Source organism: Ahaetulla prasina, chromosome 1 (assembly GCF_028640845.1).
Source record: "Ahaetulla prasina isolate Xishuangbanna chromosome 1, ASM2864084v1, whole genome shotgun sequence".
Classification (NCBI taxonomy): Eukaryota; Metazoa; Chordata; class Lepidosauria; order Squamata; family Colubridae; genus Ahaetulla; species Ahaetulla prasina.
Genome location: NC_080539.1, coordinates 169932862 through 169952993, shown reverse-complemented (window position 1 = coordinate 169952993; position 20132 = coordinate 169932862). Strand labels below are relative to the sequence as shown.

General features: G+C 38.8%; 1 protein-coding gene across 1 annotated transcript; it reads left to right on the top strand.

The window, feature by feature from the left end:
- Positions 1 to 15: 15 nt before the first annotated feature.
- Positions 16 to 18999, top strand: MKKS (MKKS centrosomal shuttling protein). The gene is made up of 4 exons (XM_058181530.1): positions 16 to 1018; positions 6122 to 6297; positions 12268 to 12378; positions 15694 to 18999. Exons 1-4 carry the CDS (start codon positions 34 to 36, stop codon positions 16132 to 16134), a joined length of 1713 nt encoding a protein of 570 aa, XP_058037513.1. The 5' UTR covers positions 16 to 33; the 3' UTR covers positions 16135 to 18999.
- The last annotated feature ends 1133 nt before the right edge of the window (positions 19000 to 20132 follow it).

Sequence of the window (20132 nt, the reverse complement as noted above, 5' to 3'; positions counted from 1 at the left end):
TTCTAAAGCTTGACTGGAATTTTCTCGGGAAAGATGTCTCGGGCTGATGTCAAAAAACCTTCCCTCTGCACCACTGGGCCTTTAACTAAGGAGGTGATTAGCCAGGCTGTCTCTGCATTTAGTAAGATAATGAGGTCCTGCTACGGCCCCACAGGTAGGCTCAAACAATTTCACAATGGCATGGGAGGATACGTTCGTATTTCATCACAATCTTCAGTTTTGCTGAGTAGCCTTTGTGTCACTCTCCCCGTCTTAAAGCTTCTGGTTGCCTCTGTGCAGAATCACCTTGCGCTCTTCGGGGACAGTGGCTTATTTACGGCAATTTTTTGCTGCAGCTTGCTTGAAAAATACAAAAGCCTGAATATTGCTCCGTACCCTTTCATTAAAATTAGCAAGCATATTTTGAGCATGTGCATTGACTACCTTTCATCTGAAACCTGTGGTTGCCGAATACCGGTGGATTTCAGCAGTTCTAAGCTTCTCCTTAGCCTGGTTCGCAGTATTATATTGAGCAAACGCGCTTGCATGCTTAGCAGGAAGGAGACCGATTATATCAGTATATTGGTGTTAAGAGCCTTTCTGTTTACAATTCCCCAAAATGTGGATTCTAGTGCCGTGCTAGGAAAATGCCATTACATACCTGTAAAAAATAAGAGAGTTATGGATTCTACTGTCTATCCTGGACTTTTAATTGAAATACCAGAAATGCATCTGACTCCGCCTTTCAAAAGAACTGCTTCAGGCCAGATCAAAGTGGCTCTGTTTGGCATGTCTATGTCAGGAGATTTGTCTCATGCCGGAGAAGGAGCCATAGTTATCCATCATGGAATTTTTCTAGAAGCCGAAGTGTTGGATCAGTTAGTCAGTGTAGGCAGGGAAGTAATAACTGATGGTGTCGGTCTTGTGATATGCCAGAAGGTCATCCACCCAACCTTGAAGCAGTATTTAAAGGAGAACAATATTGTTGCTGTCGAGAGAGTTGGAATAAGAATGATGGAGCCCCTGAAGAAAATGACAGGTAATGAATAAGCTTTTAGACATGATCACTTCAGGATATAATCCACAAGAAAATGGGATGTGGAAAACCATTCGCAGAAATCTTTTCTTTTGTCAGTTCTCTAGCTGTCCAAATTGCAAATGCTAGACTGTTAACTGACCAATAGTCAGGTGTTTGACCTATCTCTAATCTCATACCATATATTTATTTCCTTAGTTAATGTATTTGATTTCCCATCTCATGTGCATAACTCTGGGAGTATAACAGTTAAAAACAATAAAGAACAATCAACTTAAAACAACAGAGTTAACATAAAGTAACTTAGCAACTAGGTAGGGACACTAAATTAACACAAGTAAAACCAAGAAACGAACTCGCCCATACTCTCGGTTCTAGTCTCAGTTGGCAAAAGCCAGGTTTTCAAGGGAAGACCACTTAGGGGAGGGGAGTTTCCAGAAGCCAAGTCCCATGGTAGAAAAGGCTTTGTTTCTGGATCCCACCAGATGGCGCACTCTTTTGGACAGGACCATGAACTTGCTTTTTCCACCAGATCCCACATAATAGGTAGATACCAAATATTTCAACAACTGTTGCTTACCTCAGTTTTTTTAATTACAGCTCCTGTAAACAATTGCTTGAAAATGTGTAGAAACTACCCTGATTTCCATTCCGCAATGATAAATCCTATTAAAGCAAGATATCTTATCACTCGGTCTTCTATTTACGCTAATCCATGTGAAGCTCCCTAGAAAGTGTCACACTTCATGTTAAAGGAACAGATCATGGACTACATTTCACAAATCAGTGGTCGAGTTCACACAGTACACCAAACTAAAATCAATTTTGTTTCCTTCCCTTATCCTAGGCCAGTGATGGCTAATGGCTAACCTGTAATGCAATGCCCCCCACGCATGCCCTGCCCCCTGCGCATGGCATGGGCACGCAACCCCCTGTGCTACCCGTCCCCCTGCACATGCGCGTGCGACCCCCTCGCAGGCCTCTCTGAAGCCTCCGTTTCTGGACTTCCGGTAGACCCATTTTTCACCCTTCCAAGGCTCTGGAGGCTTTCCTGGGGCCTCCAGGAGAGCAAAAACTGCCTCCCCTGGTCCTCCAGAGGCCAGAAACAGCTAGGTTCCAGACTTCCGTAGGCCTGTTTTTCGCCTTCCCAGAGCCTCCGTGCGAGCTCTGTACTTGCCTGGCATCCAAAATTGGCCCTGTGGAGACTCCTGGGAGGGGCAGGACGGCATAGGCATTTACACACGTCTCCCATATGCGCAGCAGAGGCTCAAAAATCAGCTGGCCGGTAGGAGGCGTGCACGCATGCACGGTAGAGGTGACCTAGGCCGACAGCTTGTGTGCCCACAGAAATGGTTCCACATGCCACCTATCACAGTCCCAGCAATACTATTGAAACATACCTGACATATCATTTGTATTAAAATAGTTGATATGCAACTTCATTGAATAGTTCAATTGAAACATCTCTGTGAAAAAATATCCAGGATTTAAAGGACATCAGGTTTTTTTTAAAAAAAAACATAAACGGCATTAAAGTCAGTCTTGTTAGATCCTAGAATCTGAATCTCAATCACACATTTCCACAAAATGTAATTGCATTCAGCAGTATTAAGAATAAATCATTTGAAGCGCTGTCTAATTACTATGCTCGACTGCAACGTAGACTGAGCCTTTTTGACATACTTTAACTATAATATTGCATGCAGCTAAGGCAGAATCAAAATTGGCTCCATATAATGTACTAATGAAATGTTAATGAAAAGCACACCTCTTTGATGATTCAACTCTCACAGTCATACTTGCATCTGGGAAAACCATGGTGTTTTGTCCATGTCCAAAAAACATTAGATGTTTTATCTAGACCTATCATAGTTTTCTTCTCAAGTAAACTATGTAATTTTTTTCATGACTGTATTCACCATTTGAATCTAGAAAGATAGGTTTCTCTAATCTATTTGCACGACGTTGGCATTGCCTCTTGACTTAATTTTCCTTTGTTTGATTTTGATATACAAACTTTATTTTTTTCACTTACAAAAGGTTCATATTTTTCATTTCTGACCATGAGAATGGTATCATCACGAAGGTGGTTGATGTTTCTCCCAGGCGTTTTAATTTCTATTTTTTTTCTACTTTGATGTTTCTCATGATATACTCTTCATGTAAGTTAAATAATAGGTGACAATCTTGGGTTACATCTTACCTGATGAATTGCGCCATGTTCCATTATAATTGTTGCTTCCTACAATTTATTCAGGAGGAAGATATTATAACCCAGCCTAAGTTTTTAAGGGCTTTTACAAGTAAAAAGTCAATAAAGAAAAATGAGGTATCTGTTTGAAATTCTCTTGCCTTTTCCATTAGTCATCAGACATTAGCAGTGAATCCAGCTAGTAGAGCCAGAAATTCTCATGTATTATTTAAGACTGGATAGCAAAATCTTAAAATATTAATCTTACTAGTATGTTAGAGAAATACAATTGTTTTGAGAGTTTGAGCATTCTTTAATATTGCTCCATTTTTTACATTAGATTACAAATCTATCTTCTCCATTCCTTAGGCAACAAGACCTAAGATTGTTGGGGGCAAAATGCAAATAATGCTTGTATATTGTAAACCACCCAGAGAATATGGGCCAGTATATAAGCCTAAATGTACTGCTGTTTGTAAGATTTTGAACAGTTGTGATGATATTTCATCAATTTCTGTGCCTTTTCTTTTGGAAGTTTTTTTGGCTAACATGTAGATTTGCTGAGGAGAGTTTAATTTCATTTTTCAAAATGTCCAACTAGAATAATGAACAATTTTTTGTCTTTCATCAATTTCAGCAACTATTTGTCAGTTCTTCTTTATATTTATACCGTCTCTTCTTACTATTGATATCATTTTTACTCCCATAGAACCTTTCTTTCATCTTATAAGCCCACATTTTCATATATGTAATGTTCTTATATAAGTCTGAATGCATCAGTAGCAGCAATTTGTATTCTTTTCCTGGTGTTTCCGGATGTTTTTTTGTTTCTTTCATCTTCAAACTACAGAGTTCTTAAGGCATTCTATGAATCTAATCCATTAAATCTATTCTTTGTTAGACCCATAATTCTACAGAATATAGCTAAAGTCGTATCTTGTCATTTTGATTTTTTAATTTGTCTTCTGTAATTTTAGCTGTAATAAAAGCTTTTCCATTTGTCTTGCAGAATATATAATCAAGCTGATTTCACTATTTTATCCATCCACTGACGTCCATGTGTGTAGTTGTTTTTAAAATTGTTGGAAGAAGTGTTTTGCTACATTGAATGCTACTAGCAGCATTCTCTTTCCTGCTTCATTCCCTACAGTGAGACTATTTTTTCTTTTATTCCAGATTCCCTTAAGACTTTCAATTTTAGTATGGTATGATAAAGTTAAGGTTAATGAAGAGCTTAAAAATCATTATATTACTGTGCCATATTGAGAATTTGGAACTGATATAAATCCAGACTGTACCCGAAAATGCCTTTATGGGTCTCAGCACAAGAAACATATTAAAGGAACGAAACAGTAGGTAAAGAAAAATATCAAGAGTTAATTATTTGGAACAGGAACACAGAAAACATAAAATGAAATCAAGAGAACAATTGATGAGAAGGGATTTAGTTTTCAATTGTCTTCAGATATGCAAGAGAAATTTTAAGGTAGATAAACATTTAGAATTGAGCAGCAGAAAACAATCTGAAGTTGAAATATGTATAAATAATGAACATGTAATTGCTAAGATGTATAAACTTTTCTTGAAATTTGAAACAAGAATAGATAAGAGTATGATAAAGCGGACTAAGAACTTTGGATACAATATACAGTGGGAAAATATGTGGCTAAAATGACTGAAGTTTAAATTAAATCAGCAGTTAAAAGAATTTTTATGGAATGTTGTACCATTAGTATATGGCTCCAGAAAAATTGTCTGGAATGGTATAAAGCAGGAGTGTCAAACTTGATTTCATTGAGGCCTGCATCAGGGTTGTGTTTGACCTTGGGGGGCTGGGGTGGGCGTGGCCAGCTCAACATCAGTCATGTCAGGGGCACCTGTGGCGGCCCAAGCACTTTGCCAGCGAAAACGGGCTCCTAAGCACAGTTTTCAGCTGTGACAGCCTTCTGCAACCCTCTGCCAGCAAAAATGGAGCTCTAGAAAGCTGCTTCGTTTTCTCTGACAGAGGCGCCCTGGGCCGGTCCTTCGCTGTTTCCAAGGCAGCCCCGCAGGCCAGATCTAAGGACCCCAATGGCCAGATCTAGCCCCCGGGCCTTGAGTTTCACATCCCTGATATAAAGGTACTTCAGATTTATACTGGAAATGTGATCAACATGAGAGTCATTTTCTCATGCTTGGTGGATATAGTAGAAATTTCTGGGTTCAAAAACATGTAATGATTCAAACAAATGTTAAAGACCAACATTTAGCTGACACCAGAACTTGTCTTAAGCAGCAGCAGCCAGTTTACAGAGCCATCTTGGTGCTGAGCAGAGGAGGCTACAACACAACAGCAATAGTAAGGTTGCCTTCCACAATATTGAATAATGTGTGTCCAATCATCTATCATATTTATCTAAAAGGAAGGTGACCTGTTAAAATGATTTCCACTCCATCCCTTTCAAAGAAAGATTAGAAATCAAATAGATTAGAAAAACTGCTGGGCCTATATGACTCTCCTACCAATTAACTAGAAAAAAAGGATTAATTAACAGTACTTTCCGATATACATATGATGGATAACGTTGATAATTCATTGTCAATTGATCTGATCTTTTTATTAGAATATTTTAAGTCCTTGACTTTCACCAAAGCATTTACGGCAATAAATCTCACAAATTAAGTTCCGTGCTTCTTTTCTGAGATGATGCTTTCATAATATAAACTTTATTCATTTAATTTTTGCAGCCCTATTAATTGTAAGGTTTGTCCAAATTCCCTACCTCTATTTCTTGCCACAGAACATTTAAAGAACATAGAAGCCTCAGAAAATATCTGTTTTTATCCCAAATAACTTTTCCATTCCCAGCAGTCATTTAAAATAGCCTTTTTTGTTTATGGGATTATACATGCCTTTATTTTCCTTAATTGATTAGGTTCTCAGCCAATACCTTCTTTAGAATTCCTATCTCCTGCTTGTTACGGCCATCTGAAGGATTTACAGACTCAATGTTTTGATTCAAAATGGTTCCTGCATCTAATTCCTGATCAGCCAGTTGTCTGCAGCTTGCTACTCTGCAATAGGAATGAAACAGCATGGGATGAACTAAAGGTAATCTCTTTATATATCTTGCAGCAAGCAGTAGATTAAGATTATTAGAAGGCTAGTCTCTTGGTTAATTCTTTACATATGAAAACAATAATGACCTTACACCATGGGTGTCAAACTCGCGGCGTCCCGTTGTCGTCATGTGATGTATCATGCCGTTTTTCCCCTTCGTGGAGCTGGGGTGGGTGTGATCTGTGTGCAACACATCCTGCCCGCGGCCCGCCAGTTTGACACCCGTCTTAGACCATTAAACGCTTGTGGAAATCAAGAGTTGTACTACAAATAAGATGCTTAAGGCACTCTTTAACAAATAACCAAAGTGGGCCAGGTCTGGAGAGTTTGTTAATGAGAGGCAAGATGATTTAGGGAAGGGATGCCAGGAAGACAGATACAATGTATAGGCCTGAATATAACTGGCATAAAGTTTGGAGAAAAATATAATTGTCATGAGTTTCCTCTCTTTCTTGTCAAGTGAAGTGAAGCTGCAGGTGTAAGTATAGGCCTCTTTCAGCCTCTCCATATACAGATAGCCCTTGACTTACAACAGTTCATTTAGTGACCATTCAAAGTTACAATGGCACTGAAAAAAGTGACTTTTGACCATTTTTCACAGTTATGACCTTTGGAGCATCCCCATGATCTTGTGATCAAAATTCAGATGCTTGGCAGCTGATTCATATTTATGACCATTGTTTTGTCCCCAGGTCAAGTGATCACCTCTTGCGACCCTCTGACCAGGAAAGTCAATGGGGAAGCCAGGTTCACTTACCAGTTGGGTTACTAACTTATCAACTGCAGTGATTCATTTAACAACTGAGGCAAGAAAGGTCATAAAATGGGACAAAACTCTCTTAACAAATGTCTCAAAAAGGAAGGTGACCTGTTAAAATGATTTCCACTCCATCCCTTTCAAAGAAAGATTAGAAATCAAATAGATTAGAAAAACTGCTGGGCCTATATGACTCTCCTACCAATTAACTAGAAAAAAAGGATTAATTAACAGTACTTTCCGATATACATATGATGGATAACGTTGATAATTCATTGTCAATTGATCTGATCTTTTTATTAGAATATTTTAAGTCCTTGACTTTCACCAAAGCATTTATGGCAATAAATCTCACAAATTAAGTTCCGTGTTTCTTTTCTGAGATGATGCTTTCATAATATAAACTTTATTCATTTAATTTTTGCAGCCCTATTAATTGTAAGGTTTGTCCAAATTCCCTGCCTCTATTTCTTGCCACAGAACATTTAAAGAACATAGAAGCCTCAGAAAATATCTGTTTTTATCCCAAATAACCTTTCCATTCCCAGCAGTCATTTAAAATAGCCTTTTTTGTTTATGGGATTATACATGCCTTTATTTTCCTTAATTGATTAGGTTCTCAGCCAATACCTTCTTTAGAATTCCTATCTCCTGCTTGTTACGGCCATCTGAAGGATTTACAGACTCAATGTTTTGATTCAAAATGGTTCCTGCATCTAATTCCTGATCAGCCAGTTGTCTGCAGCTTGCTACTCTGCAATAGGAATGAAACAGCATGGGATGAACTAAAGGTAATCTCTTTATATATCTTGCAGCAAGCAGTAGATTAAGATTATTAGAAGGCTAGTCTCTTGGTTAATTCTTTACATATGAAAACAATAATGACCTTACACCATGGGTGTCAAACTCATGGCGTCCGTTGTCGCCATGTGATGTATCATGCCGTTTTCCCCTTCGTGGAGCTGGGGTGGGTGTGATCTGTGTGCAACACATCCTGCCCGCGGCCCGCCAGTTTGACACCCGTCTTAGACCATTAAACGCTTGTGGAAATCAAGAGTTGTACTACAAATAAGATGCTTAAGGCACTCTTTAACAAATAACCAAAGTGGGCCAGGTCTGGAGAGTTTGTTAATGAGAGGCAAGATGATTTAGGGAAGGGATGCCAGGAAGACAGATACAATGTATAGGCCTGAATATAATTGGCATAAAGTTTGGAGAAAAATATAATTGTCATGAGTTTCCTCTCTTTCTTGTCAAGTGAAGTGAAGCTGCAGGTGTAAGTATAGGCCTCTTTCAGCCTCTCCATATACAGATAGCCCTTGACTTACAACAGTTCATTTAGTGACCATTCAAAGTTACAATGGCACTGAAAAAAGTGACTTTTGACCATTTTTCACAGTTATGACCTTTGGAGCATCCCCATGATCTTGTGATCAAAATTCAGATGCTTGGCAGCTGATTCATATTTATGACCATTGTTTTGTCCCCAGGTCAAGTGATCACCTCTTGCGACCCTCTGACCAGGAAAGTCAATGGGGAAGCCAGGTTCACTTACCAGTTGGGTTACTAACTTATCAACTGCAGTGATTCATTTAACAACTGAGGCAAGAAAGGTCATAAAATGGGACAAAACTCTCTTAACAAATGTCTCAACAACAGAAATTGTGAGCTCAATTGTGGCCGTAAGTCGAGGACTACCTGTATTGTGAAAATATAAATAAACAGATAAGATCATGGATGTGACCTTAGGAGTTTCTTTAGGAAATAAGACTATATTTGGGGATATATATATATATATATATATATATATATATATATATATATATATATATATATATATATATATATATATATATATATATATATATGGCCAACATTGAACAAGTAGATATTTGACTGTTTTGGACAGCGAGTATAATTGTTGTTATGGGGCAAATGTTCTAGTATTCTGTCTGACAGCTGATGAAATCAGACAGGCATTAAATTGTATTTCTTGATTTACAGCTGCCGCTTTTAATGACTATTTCAAGGAAATTAGCATGATGAGTATGTTGGCACAGAAATCTTCTCAAGAAAAAAAAAATAACACCTCTTTTTATCCAAAGCTGAGGTGATAAAAGAAAAATGAGAAATGATTAGATAAATGGAGCTTTGTAAAGTGTCTGCAAATAGGCTAAATTCCATTGAGATTAACTCTTGGGTTTGTTTAAATCAAGAGATTATTGGTTTAGTTGCTGGAAGTTAATGGGGTTTCCATATCACATGCTGAGTGCAATTGTCTGAACAGAGTAATGACAGTCAATATTGTAGAATTCTGGTAAGAAAAAGAGTGGAGTAATCCTTAGAGTCAAGAAAATCTCTCCCATGCCTGAAAGATAGATACCGTATATACTCGAGTATAAGCCGAGTTTTTCAGCACGTTTTTTGTGCTGAAAAACGTCCCCTCGGCTTATACTCGAGTATATACGGCTTATACTCGAGGTTTTTTTTTTTCGTTTTTTTCACATTATACCGGCCGGCGCGAACTTGGCGGGCTTTTGCTTTAGCGCGGGGAAGCCCTGCCGGTGCAGTGGGAGGGCGGGCGGGGGGAGCCGCCAGCCTTCTCGGCCGAGGGAGGGAGGGTTTCGCCGACCGGTAGGTGCCTCATTTCCCACCCTCGGCTTATACTCGAGTCCCCAGTTTACCCCAGTTTTTGGGGTAAAATTGGGGACCTCGGCTTATACTCGGATCGGCTTATATTCGAGTATATACGGTAATTGCTGAAAGGAAGGGAGAAGAAACACAACCTTTTGCAGGCTTAATCAAAAGTAAGCACTTCTAATGGTAGAAGGTCATATCTCTTACTATGCACAGCTTTATCTGACTAATTATTTGGCTGCAGGCTATTGAATCACAATTTATGCCATGGCAATGTTTGCTGTGTTCCTGATCATCACACCTATTAAGCATGGATGAGACATAATCCGGGGTCTGTTCCAGCCTAGTTTTGCTTCTGGGAAACGTATGGGAGAAGGAGGATAGAAAGCTGTTTAAGACATTTTTCCTTGGTTACATACTGCTACATATGGGCCATCAGCCAGTTACCAAGATTAAATTGTGGTAGCTTCAAAATAAAATAATCTATTGTGAGGTGCTTGTTTATTTTTTAAAAGGGAAAAAGATAGTCAGTGATTTCATTCTGCGGCTATTTAAATGCTGACCAGAAGGAAGGAAAATAAAAAATACCTCAAGTTTTGAAATGAATTGATCAAAGGAACAGGAGCTGCGTAATCCAACAATCCTGTCCAGTTTATCGAGAAGGAAGCCCTGTTGACAGAGCCAGGCAGGTTCATAAAATTGCCTCCCTATCTTATTGCCAGGAGGTCAGTCTTAACTTCCAAGGGGAGAAGGTTCCCTAGAATTGGATTACAATAGGGAAAAGCCAGATCTTTAAAGCTCGCTTCAGTATGGGGGATACTCATTATTCCCAGCCAGTAGAGGTAAATTCGATAGGTCGGTTCTGTTTGAAGAAGGTGAACCAACCTGCAAGTCAAGCCAACCCGCTGAATTTTATCCCAGTTGGAAGCCGATGCAGCTCTAGAAATCATGGCTTTTGCAGTTCTCACTTGCCAGCATAAGGGCGAGTTCCACACAGTCCGTACTAACTGCATTACTATTCAAAGGTAGCTTCGTATGGAATGCATCACGTTAGGTTATCCTCGTGGAAATAGCCATGATGAGAGATTTCCAGGTCTTGTTTTTGCCTCCTATATTGCTCATCATATTTGCAACATAGGGTTTCCACTGCAATTTTTAGATCTTCAGATTTCTTTTCGTTGCATTCTGATTTCAGTGCAACGTGGGTAACCCAAAAATCTCTGTTGACTGTGCCGGCTGGTTATGCAAATGTTTTGCTTTTATTTTTTTCAGCTTAATCTTCTACTTTACAAATAGAGCAGTTTGCACTTTTTTTTTAACCGATGCACCTTTTTTTAAAAAAAACAATTATATTAAAATGAATGCACGTAGTCCTTGTTTGGCTATCTCCTCATTTAGCAACCGTTCATTTATGATGGTGATGAAAAATAATTTTATGAGAATCTTTGTATTTGCATACCGACCTTCGTGGTCTATAAAGCAAAGGAAAGCTGAGCTACAATAGTAAACATAGCCATGGTTTTACTTAACAACTGCTTTACTTAATAGAATAGAATAGAATAGAATAGAATAGAATAGAATAGAATAGAATAGAATAGAATAGAATTTTATTGGCCAAGTGTGATTGGACACACAAGGAATTTAATTTAAGTTATCTATCCCAATTGTGATAACTAAACAAGGATTATCTGCATGGTTTGCTAATGTTACATTAGTTGACTTTCAAACCATATACAAGCAGATTGAAATACCTGGAACAATCTACGTTAATCTGTAGTGTTACTGAGTAAATAAAATGGGATAAGAAGTATACCTACTAAACCAGACCAGAATTTCTTTGCAGAAAGGGAGGATAAATTAATTGGAGATTTTATTTTTTCAGCTTAATCTTCTACTTTACAAATAGAGCAGCTTGCACTTTTTTTTTTAACCGATGCACCTTTTTTTTAAAAAAAAACAATTATATTAAAATGAATGCACGTAGTCCTTGTTTGGCTATCTCCTCATTTAGCAACCGTTCATTTATGATGGTGATGAAAAATAATTTTATGAGAATCTTTGTATTTGCATACCGACCTTCGTGGTCTATAAAGCAAAGGAAAGCTGAGCTACAATAGTAAACATAGCCATGGTTTTACTTAACAACTGCTTTACTTAATAGAATAGAATAGAATAGAATAGAATAGAATAGAATAGAATAGAATAGAATAGAATAGAATTTTATTGGCCAAGTGTGATTGGACACACAAGGAATTTAATTTAAGTTATCTATCCCAATTGTGATAACTAAACAAGGATTATCTGCATGGTTTGCTAATGTTACATTAGTTGACTTTCAAACCATATACAAGCAGATTGAAATACCTGGAACAATCTACGTTAATCTGTAGTGTTACTGAGTAAATAAAATGGGATAAGAAGTATACCTACTAAACCAAACCAGAATTCCTTTGCAGAAAGGGAGGATAAATTAATTGGAGATTTTATTTTTTTTCTATTCTGTTTGGAGGGGAAAATATCACGTTCTATAATATAAGTGTTTGGTGCTTTTTTTCCCCCCTCTGCAGCTTGCTTGTCAAACTGCAGAACATGCTTTGCAGTTAACAGTCAAAGATCCATGGATTTTGCTGGGCGGAGGCTGTACCGAAACTCATGTGTCCTCCTACATAAAGCACAAGGTTTGAGAGTTTCATGGGGGGTATTTAAATTATTTAAGGCACTTCAATGTTTACATGCTTATGATTATAGATCAGTGATGGCTATTCTTTTTGCCATCGTGTGCCAAAGCAGGGGGAGTGTGGGAGGTCGCGCATGTGCCCACACCGATAATTCTATGCGCTCTGCCTCCCCCCCCCCATGCATGTACATGTGACTCCCCCCGTACTTCCCCCGCTTTTGGCCCAGTAGGCCCATTTTTCACTCTCCCCAGGCTCCAGAGCCTTTCTAGGAGGGCAAAAACGGCCTTCCCCAGCCCCCTGGAGGCCCTCCAGAGGCTGGAAACGGGCCATTTGCCGACTTCCAGTCCCACCAGAAGGCCCGTTTTTCACTCTCCCCAGGCTCCAGAGCCTTTCTAGGAGGCTGGGGAGGGCAAAAAAGGCCTTCCCTACTCTATCGGAGGCCCTCTGGAGGCCGGAAACAGCCTTTTTCCTAACTTCCGTGGGATCAGAAGGCCCGAAATCATCTGGCTGGCGCATGCATGCGCGTTGGAGCTGAGCTCGCATGCCCACTGATATGTGGCACGTGTGCCATAGGTTTGCCATCATGGCTATATATTATATAACATTTAATACATGTATGTCTCTATATATTTGTGCATTATAAAATCAATATTAAGACTATGGATAAAGCAAGGAGAAGGTAACATTGCTGAACCAAGCTTGATTACTAGTGACTTCATATTCATGTAATTTCCTGAGCAATATAGGTAGTCCTTGAGTTACAACACTTTCTTTAGTGACCGTACCAAAGTTACGACGGCACTGAAAAAAAATCAACTTACGACCATTTTTCACACTTACAACCATTGCAGCATCCCCATGGTCACATGATTAAAATTCAGATGCTTGGCAACTGGCTCATATTTATGACAGTTGCAATATCCCAGGGTCATGTGATCCCCTTTTGCAACTTTCCAACAAGCAAAGTCAATGGGGAAGCCAGATTCACTTAACAACCTTGTTACTAGCTTAACAATGGTATTGATTCACTTAACCACTAGGGCAAGAAAAGTTGTGAAATTGAGCAATAGCCACTTAACAAATGTTTCACTTAGCAACAGAAACGTTGGGCTCAATTGTTGGTCCTAAGTCGCGTACTATCTGTAATGCAGAAATGATTTGCCGTTGCCTTTTCCTGGCTTTTAATTTGCTTGTTTTTTTGTTTGTTATTGCTGTTGTTGTTCCCAGTTTAACTCGACTTTAGGCCTTAGACTTTAGACTTTCTCCTGGTGATCTGGCATCCATATTAATCAAATCAGGTCCTACTAATATTTTTTTTCTGGATCAGCCAATTCTGGCTAGATGTGGCATCTGTTCTTAGAAAAGTATGCAGAGTTCCTATGCTGGAAAATAAATAGAACCCACTTATTTATTTTATTTATTTATTTATTATTCACACTTTTATACCGCCCTATCTCCCTAGGGACTCAGGGCGGTTTACAGCCATATAAAAACATATATATATACAGGGTAAAACATTAATTTAAAAAACTTATTACATAGGCCGAATATTTAAAATAGAGATATAAATAATAAAACCCCATTTAAAACCAGATTTAAAATTTAAACATTTAAAAATTTAAAATTCTAGTCCAGTCCTGCGCAGATAAATAGATGTGTCTTAAGCTCGCGGCGGAAGGTTCGAAGGTCAGGAAGTTGGCGAAGACCTGGGGGAAGCTCGTTCCAGAGGGTGGGGGCCCCCACAGAAAAGGCCCTTCCCCTGGGTGTCGCCAGTCGGCACTGCCTGGCCGACGGCACCCTGAGGAGTCCCTCTCTGTGAGAGCGCACGGGTCGGTGAGAGGCATTCGGTGGCAGCAGACGGTCCCGTAAGTAGCCCGGCCCTATGCCATGGAGCGCTTTGAAGATCATTACCAAAACCTTGAAGCGCACCCGGAAGGCCACAGGCAGCCAGTGCAGTCTGCGCAGGAGAGGTGTTACGTGGGAGCCACGAGGGGCTCCCTCTATCACCCGCACAGCCGCATTCTGAACTACCTGGAGTCTCTGGGTGCTCCTCAAGGGGAGCCCCATGTAGAGAGCATTGCAGTAATCCAGACGAGATGTCACGAGAGCATGAGTGACCGTGCATAGGGCATCCCGGTCTAGAAAGGGGCGCAACTGGCGAACCAGGCAAACCTGGTGAAAAGCTCTCCTGGAGACGGCCGTCAAATGATCTTTGAAAGACAGCTGTCCATCCAGGAGGATGCCCAAGTTACGCACCCTCTCCATTGGGGCCAGTGACTCGCCCCCAACAGTCAGCCGCGGCTGCAGCTGACTGTACCGGGATGCCGGCATCCACAGCCACTCCGTCTTATGTTCTTTGACACAGCAATTGAAGGTCACACAGGTTTTTTTTCCAGCAACAATATTAAATTGAGACAGAATAGAAAATATTATATGGGTGCATTTCTTTTTTAGGACTGTAATATTGTACGAGGACCTCAATTATCTCTTCATTTTCACGCAATGAATCTTTCTCATGCAAGAGGACTCAAGGTAGTCCTTAATTATGATTGGTCACCTAGTGACCATATGAAGTTATAACAGATCTTCCCGGGGGACCTGTGTCCTGCTTTTGAAATTCCAATGGTTGCTTCCCTCCCCTTGGTCACTTCATCACATTTTGGGCACTTTGCAGCTGGCCCACATTTATGTCCATTTGTAAATCCCATGGTCATGTAACCATGTTTTTGACGTTTTTGCAAACAACCAGCATTTACTTCTGGTTTTCAGCAAAATAGGGCCCCTAGCGAACCATTTATTTACTTAACAACCACAGCAAAAAAGGTTGTAAGATTGGGTTGGTCATGTGGATGATTCACTTTACAACTTCCATTGGCTTAAGACCGCGAAGGGCAGGCTCCATTACACTCATAAGTTGAGGACTACCATCAAAGTATTTGACGCTTACCTGGGAGTCACAAACCACAAAGGGTCTGTTCCCAGATAATATTAAATTGAGCTATAACAGCAATAACAATAGCACTTAGACTTATATACCGCTTCACAGTGCTTTACAGCCCTCTCTAAGCATTTTACAGAATCAGCCTATTGCTCCCAACAATCTGGGTCCTCATTTTACCAAAGGATGGAAGGCTGAGTCAACCTTGAGCCGCTCAGAATCAAACTCCTGGAGTGAGCAGTGAGTTAGTCTTCAGTACTGCATTCTAACTCCTACACCACCATGGCTCTTATATACTGATATACTAACACATGACCTACTAATACATAGTAGGTCAATGAGTAACAACAACTTACATTTTCTCTTCTCTCTTCTAGAGTTGTAGTGTAACAGAGGGCACCTTGGAAGATCTAGGTTGTTCTTCGGAGGAATTCCACTTAGTAACTGACTGCTTTTGCCGCTCATTGGAGTACATTGCTAACTCTCTGGAGCATGACAGTGGTGACATTCTGACTGATACCCGTTGGGGTCATTCGTGGTCTGTTCCACCTAACATTCCTAGCAACTCTGATTGGTCAGATTTTGTTCAAAAGTGTGGGTGCGGCCTTTGCAACAAACAGGAAGACCTCAACTGGAAGATGTTAAACTGTCGTTCTGTTTCTTTCCTTCCCCAAAACTGTGCTAATGAGTCCTCTGTCGCATCTGCTGACCAGCTTGTCCTGGATTGTTTTGCCGCAAAGCGGAACGGTTTGCAAGTTGCAGTTGAGACAGCCCATCTCATTTTAGACATATCACATATAATTGAAGATCGTAATTAGTTGCGTGTGCATGTTTAGCGAGGGCGATGTATTTGTGCTGGCAATTCCAGGCCTCTTTCCAACCACATCCCTTGCAACTTCAGAAAAATCTGTAACAAACATTGGAATTCTCAAGGTCATGTTTGGTATTTCCCACCAATCTATTACTGGAAGGGAAAAAAAGCAATTCCTGCTGCGTTACAGACCCCCAGAGAAGCATTTGCACATATGCAAGTATCCTTAGTGTGCCATACTTATGGACTAGAAATATAGGTTGCAAACCTGGCATTTCTTGATGTAACATAAATATTTTTGTCTTATTTTGGTTTCTTTGCATGTTTGATATTTTTAAAAAGGTATATGCTACTGAAAACACTTATGCAAATATGTAACATCTTTTGCTAGGATACATGACCACTGTTTGTCCAGTATGTGAAAAGTGAAAGATTGTGACTAAACAAAAATTAATGTACAGATGATACCACCAGAAATTATTTTAGCCTCTCTAATAAATGGTGTTACTGATTTTAGCTCACCATGGAAAACATCATATATTGTTACGGTTAATAATTTAAGGACTGAAGTGCAACATAATTGGATTCTAAATAATTATTTTTCAAAACACAGAACAGTCCAAACATAAAAGTAAAGTCCAAATTAAGAATATTTCATTTTTTAATTTAAGACTTGTTTAATTTAAAACTGGTTTAGTTGTAATAGATTGTTACAAATGCAAAACATTTTTCAAGAGTACTTTCAAAAAAATATTATTTTTTTCTAGCATCAGCTAAATTAGATACATTACATTGAGAAACGCGTTTCTCATTTCTTTCCTGTTACCTTTATTAATGTCATTGCAGAAATGTTAATATAGGAAATAGATTTTGTTATTTGCTTTTATCTTCCAAAACAGAAAAAGGTTAAAAAATGTGAGGTTCTTGGCTGCTGGCTTTTTTGAGTTAGTTGTTTTAGATTCTAAAAGTTTAGTTCCTAAAGCGGTAACCTTATAAATAATTTTAATTTCCTCCTCTAATGTATAGAGTCACCTGACTAGGTGGCTCAGTGGCTAAGACACTGAGCTTGTCGATCAGAAAAGTCAGCAGTTAGTTCGGCGGTTCTAATCCCTAGTACAGGTCTCCTACGTGAGCACGGGGTTGGACTAGATGACCTCCAAGGTCCCTCCCAATTCTTTTACTGTTACCTTCATATCATAATGTAAGTGAAACATCAATTCTGCCTGTTCTCCTTCCATTTAATGCATCAAAAGTGTTTTGGATACAATTGGTAAGAATGGATTGGTCCTGTCTGCTTATAATATAGAGCAGTTGCTTCCTTCTTTGAACTGGGAATATCTTGGGATATAGTTAAAAAAAGTCACAGTCATGGCTATCATAGTGCAATCAAAGTTTGCACTTTTCTGTGTGTCACCTATCATGGCTACCACCTTGAATATTTTTTACCAAACTCTGCATGCATCTCTGCTTTGAATATGAATGGACATATTTTTTCCTAACACAGTTTATATAAATATGTTTTTTAAAAAAAAAATTAAACACACACATCGCATTTGTTACTCTCGTCTTCATTATTATTAGTTACACAATTTGCAGGTGATCTTGAAAAGTGAGCTGTAAATTCTTGCCTGTGTTTTTACAACAAATTTATTTAGTACTTTTCTTCCTGAATTATTGAAACCAGAAAATTGTTTTGTAATCATGAGTGGTCTTAATAAAGACATTACCTCAGACAGATCTTTGATTATGATTTTCTGTGTTTAATCTGCTTTTTCTTTTCATAATCTGTCTAAAAGAAGTTAAAAAATAATTTTGTTTACAGTCAAAATAAAGAACTTACTGGTTTTGATATGGTTTTGACATGGGAGGAGAAATCTGATCCATTGTTGTCATTCCCAAGAACATGTCAATGTTGTCTCTCAATTGATAGCTTCACCTCCACATGTCAACTACATCTAATCAAAATACCTTTTGAAACCACATCAAAATCAGGGGAAAACAGAAAATCCTACTTAACATAATCAAAACTTAACTAGATAACTTAGCTCATGTTATTCTGAATTTGTGCTATCCATTAGAATATAATTACTGTAGTTGAGTCTTCTCTTAAGGAGTGCTTGTTCATTTCAGTTAAATTCTTGACTAGTTTACTGATGTCTGCATTTTGGGGATACTGTTTGCAAAGCAGTATATTAAAATATTGTAATAAATATTCACTTGGTCAGTTCAAAAGATGTGTGATGCCATCTGGAAGAAATAAATTCATGCCAAGTACAATCTTGTTTAATAAAACTAAATCGGCAGTTTAGTATGGAATGGGTTAGATTTGGGAGTTGTCTTTATTTTTGAGGTTTGCTACCGTTTCCCCCCGAAAACAAGACTCACTCTTATATTTTTTTGAACCCTGAAATAAGCACTTGGCCTTATTGCCATGCGCTCAAAAGCCCGATTGGGCTTATTATCAGGGGAAGTCCTATTTTGGGGGGGAAACGGTATATGTAAAGCACACACTTGATAAATGCATGTAGTTCTGGTTTTTGTCTGTCTTTTAAAGAAACAAACAAATATGCTACTTCAAAAATGAAATGTAGCTTTAAGCGACTCTTGTTTGGTTTGCTCATCCAAAATAACACTAAAGTGGTTGGCATTTTACTTTGCACGCTCCCATCTCTCCACTGAGGTCAGGCAACCCTTGAGACTCACATCTTCCATCCAGTTGCTAAATTTTCAGCCCACTTGGGAAAAGTTGTTTCCAATCATTTTCCCCATCAACTGTTTGAATTAGTCATACGGAACATCTTTTTTTTTTTGGCATTGTTTGTACGTTTTTCGTTGTACGTACTTCGTTTTTTTTGCTTTCCATTTGTACAAAAGCTGTAAGATGTCAAACCGAAACCTATAATTAAACGATGATCTTCCTAGCACTTCTGTCTCTCTGGTTCCCTGACCCTACAATTTTTGTGGCAAGCAACCAACTTTTTTTCTTTTTCTTTCCTTTCTCAAGGAAGAAATTAAATAAAAATTATAGCTTAAAGTGAATGGTCTGAAAATGTAGTATATATATATAAAAAAAATCAAACGAGCATATCTTTGAAGACAACCCATTTGGGGAAAGGAAGCTTTTAAAAATGCAGAGACAATTGTGGAAATCAAGTTTTCTCAGGCAATTTATTCCCTTACCAACCCCAGCTCTGCCATTAAAATTTCAGAGTTACCAAGCACATGCAAGCAATAAAATCAGAAATAATAGATGCAATAATAGATGTAGACACGGGCCGCGGTGTGGCTCAGGCTGTAAGAAGCCTGTTATTAAACACAGCTGCTTGCAATTATTGCAAGTTCAAGTCCCACCAGGCCCAAGGTTGACTCAGCCTTCCATCCTTTATAAGGTAGGTAAAATGAGGACCCAGATTGTTGGGGGGGCAATAAGTTGACTTTGTATATAAAAATACAAATAGAATGAGACTATTGCTTTACACAATGTAAGCCGCCCTGAGTCTTCGGAGAAGGGCGGGATATAAATGTAAATAAATAAATAAAAAATGCTTGAGGCCCAGGGATGGGGAATCATTCCCATCCTCAATTCTAAGCATTCCTGTACATTTTTCTCCTCCAATAATCAGCCAAGAATTCCCCACCCCGCCATCACCCACATTTTTTCTTGCAGAGATGTGTATTTCTTCAAATGGTCCTTCTTGTGCATTGGAATTACACTTTTGGTTTCATAACCGATGGCACTTTAGTAGTCCAGAAATGTTCAGTTTAGCAGAATCCTGGACTTTGATCTTGCAAGTTTAATTTCAACATGGCAGTTGGAACCCAACAGTTATTTTAAAATATCAGAGAGATTAAATCTCCAATCCGCACATTAGAATTTAGAATGTTCCACTGTTGTGCAGAACAACTTTTAAATAGATTCTGTACTTGACACTCGGTCATATACCAGAAAACCCATGCTCAGCAACTGCAGAACTTTCTCCTGCAACCTTTTAAACGAATGTGATA

Coding starts and splice junctions, on each gene's coding strand:
- MKKS (XM_058181530.1), top strand. CDS start 34: ATGTCTCGGGCTGATGTCAAAAAACCTTCCCTCTGCACCACTGGGCCT. Junction 6,298..12,267: donor CAGCATGGGATGAACTAAAG/GTAATCTCTTTA, acceptor CCCCCTCTGCAG/CTTGCTTGTCAAACTGCAGA. Junction 12,379..15,693: donor CCTCCTACATAAAGCACAAG/GTTTGAGAGTTT, acceptor TCTCTCTTCTAG/AGTTGTAGTGTAACAGAGGG.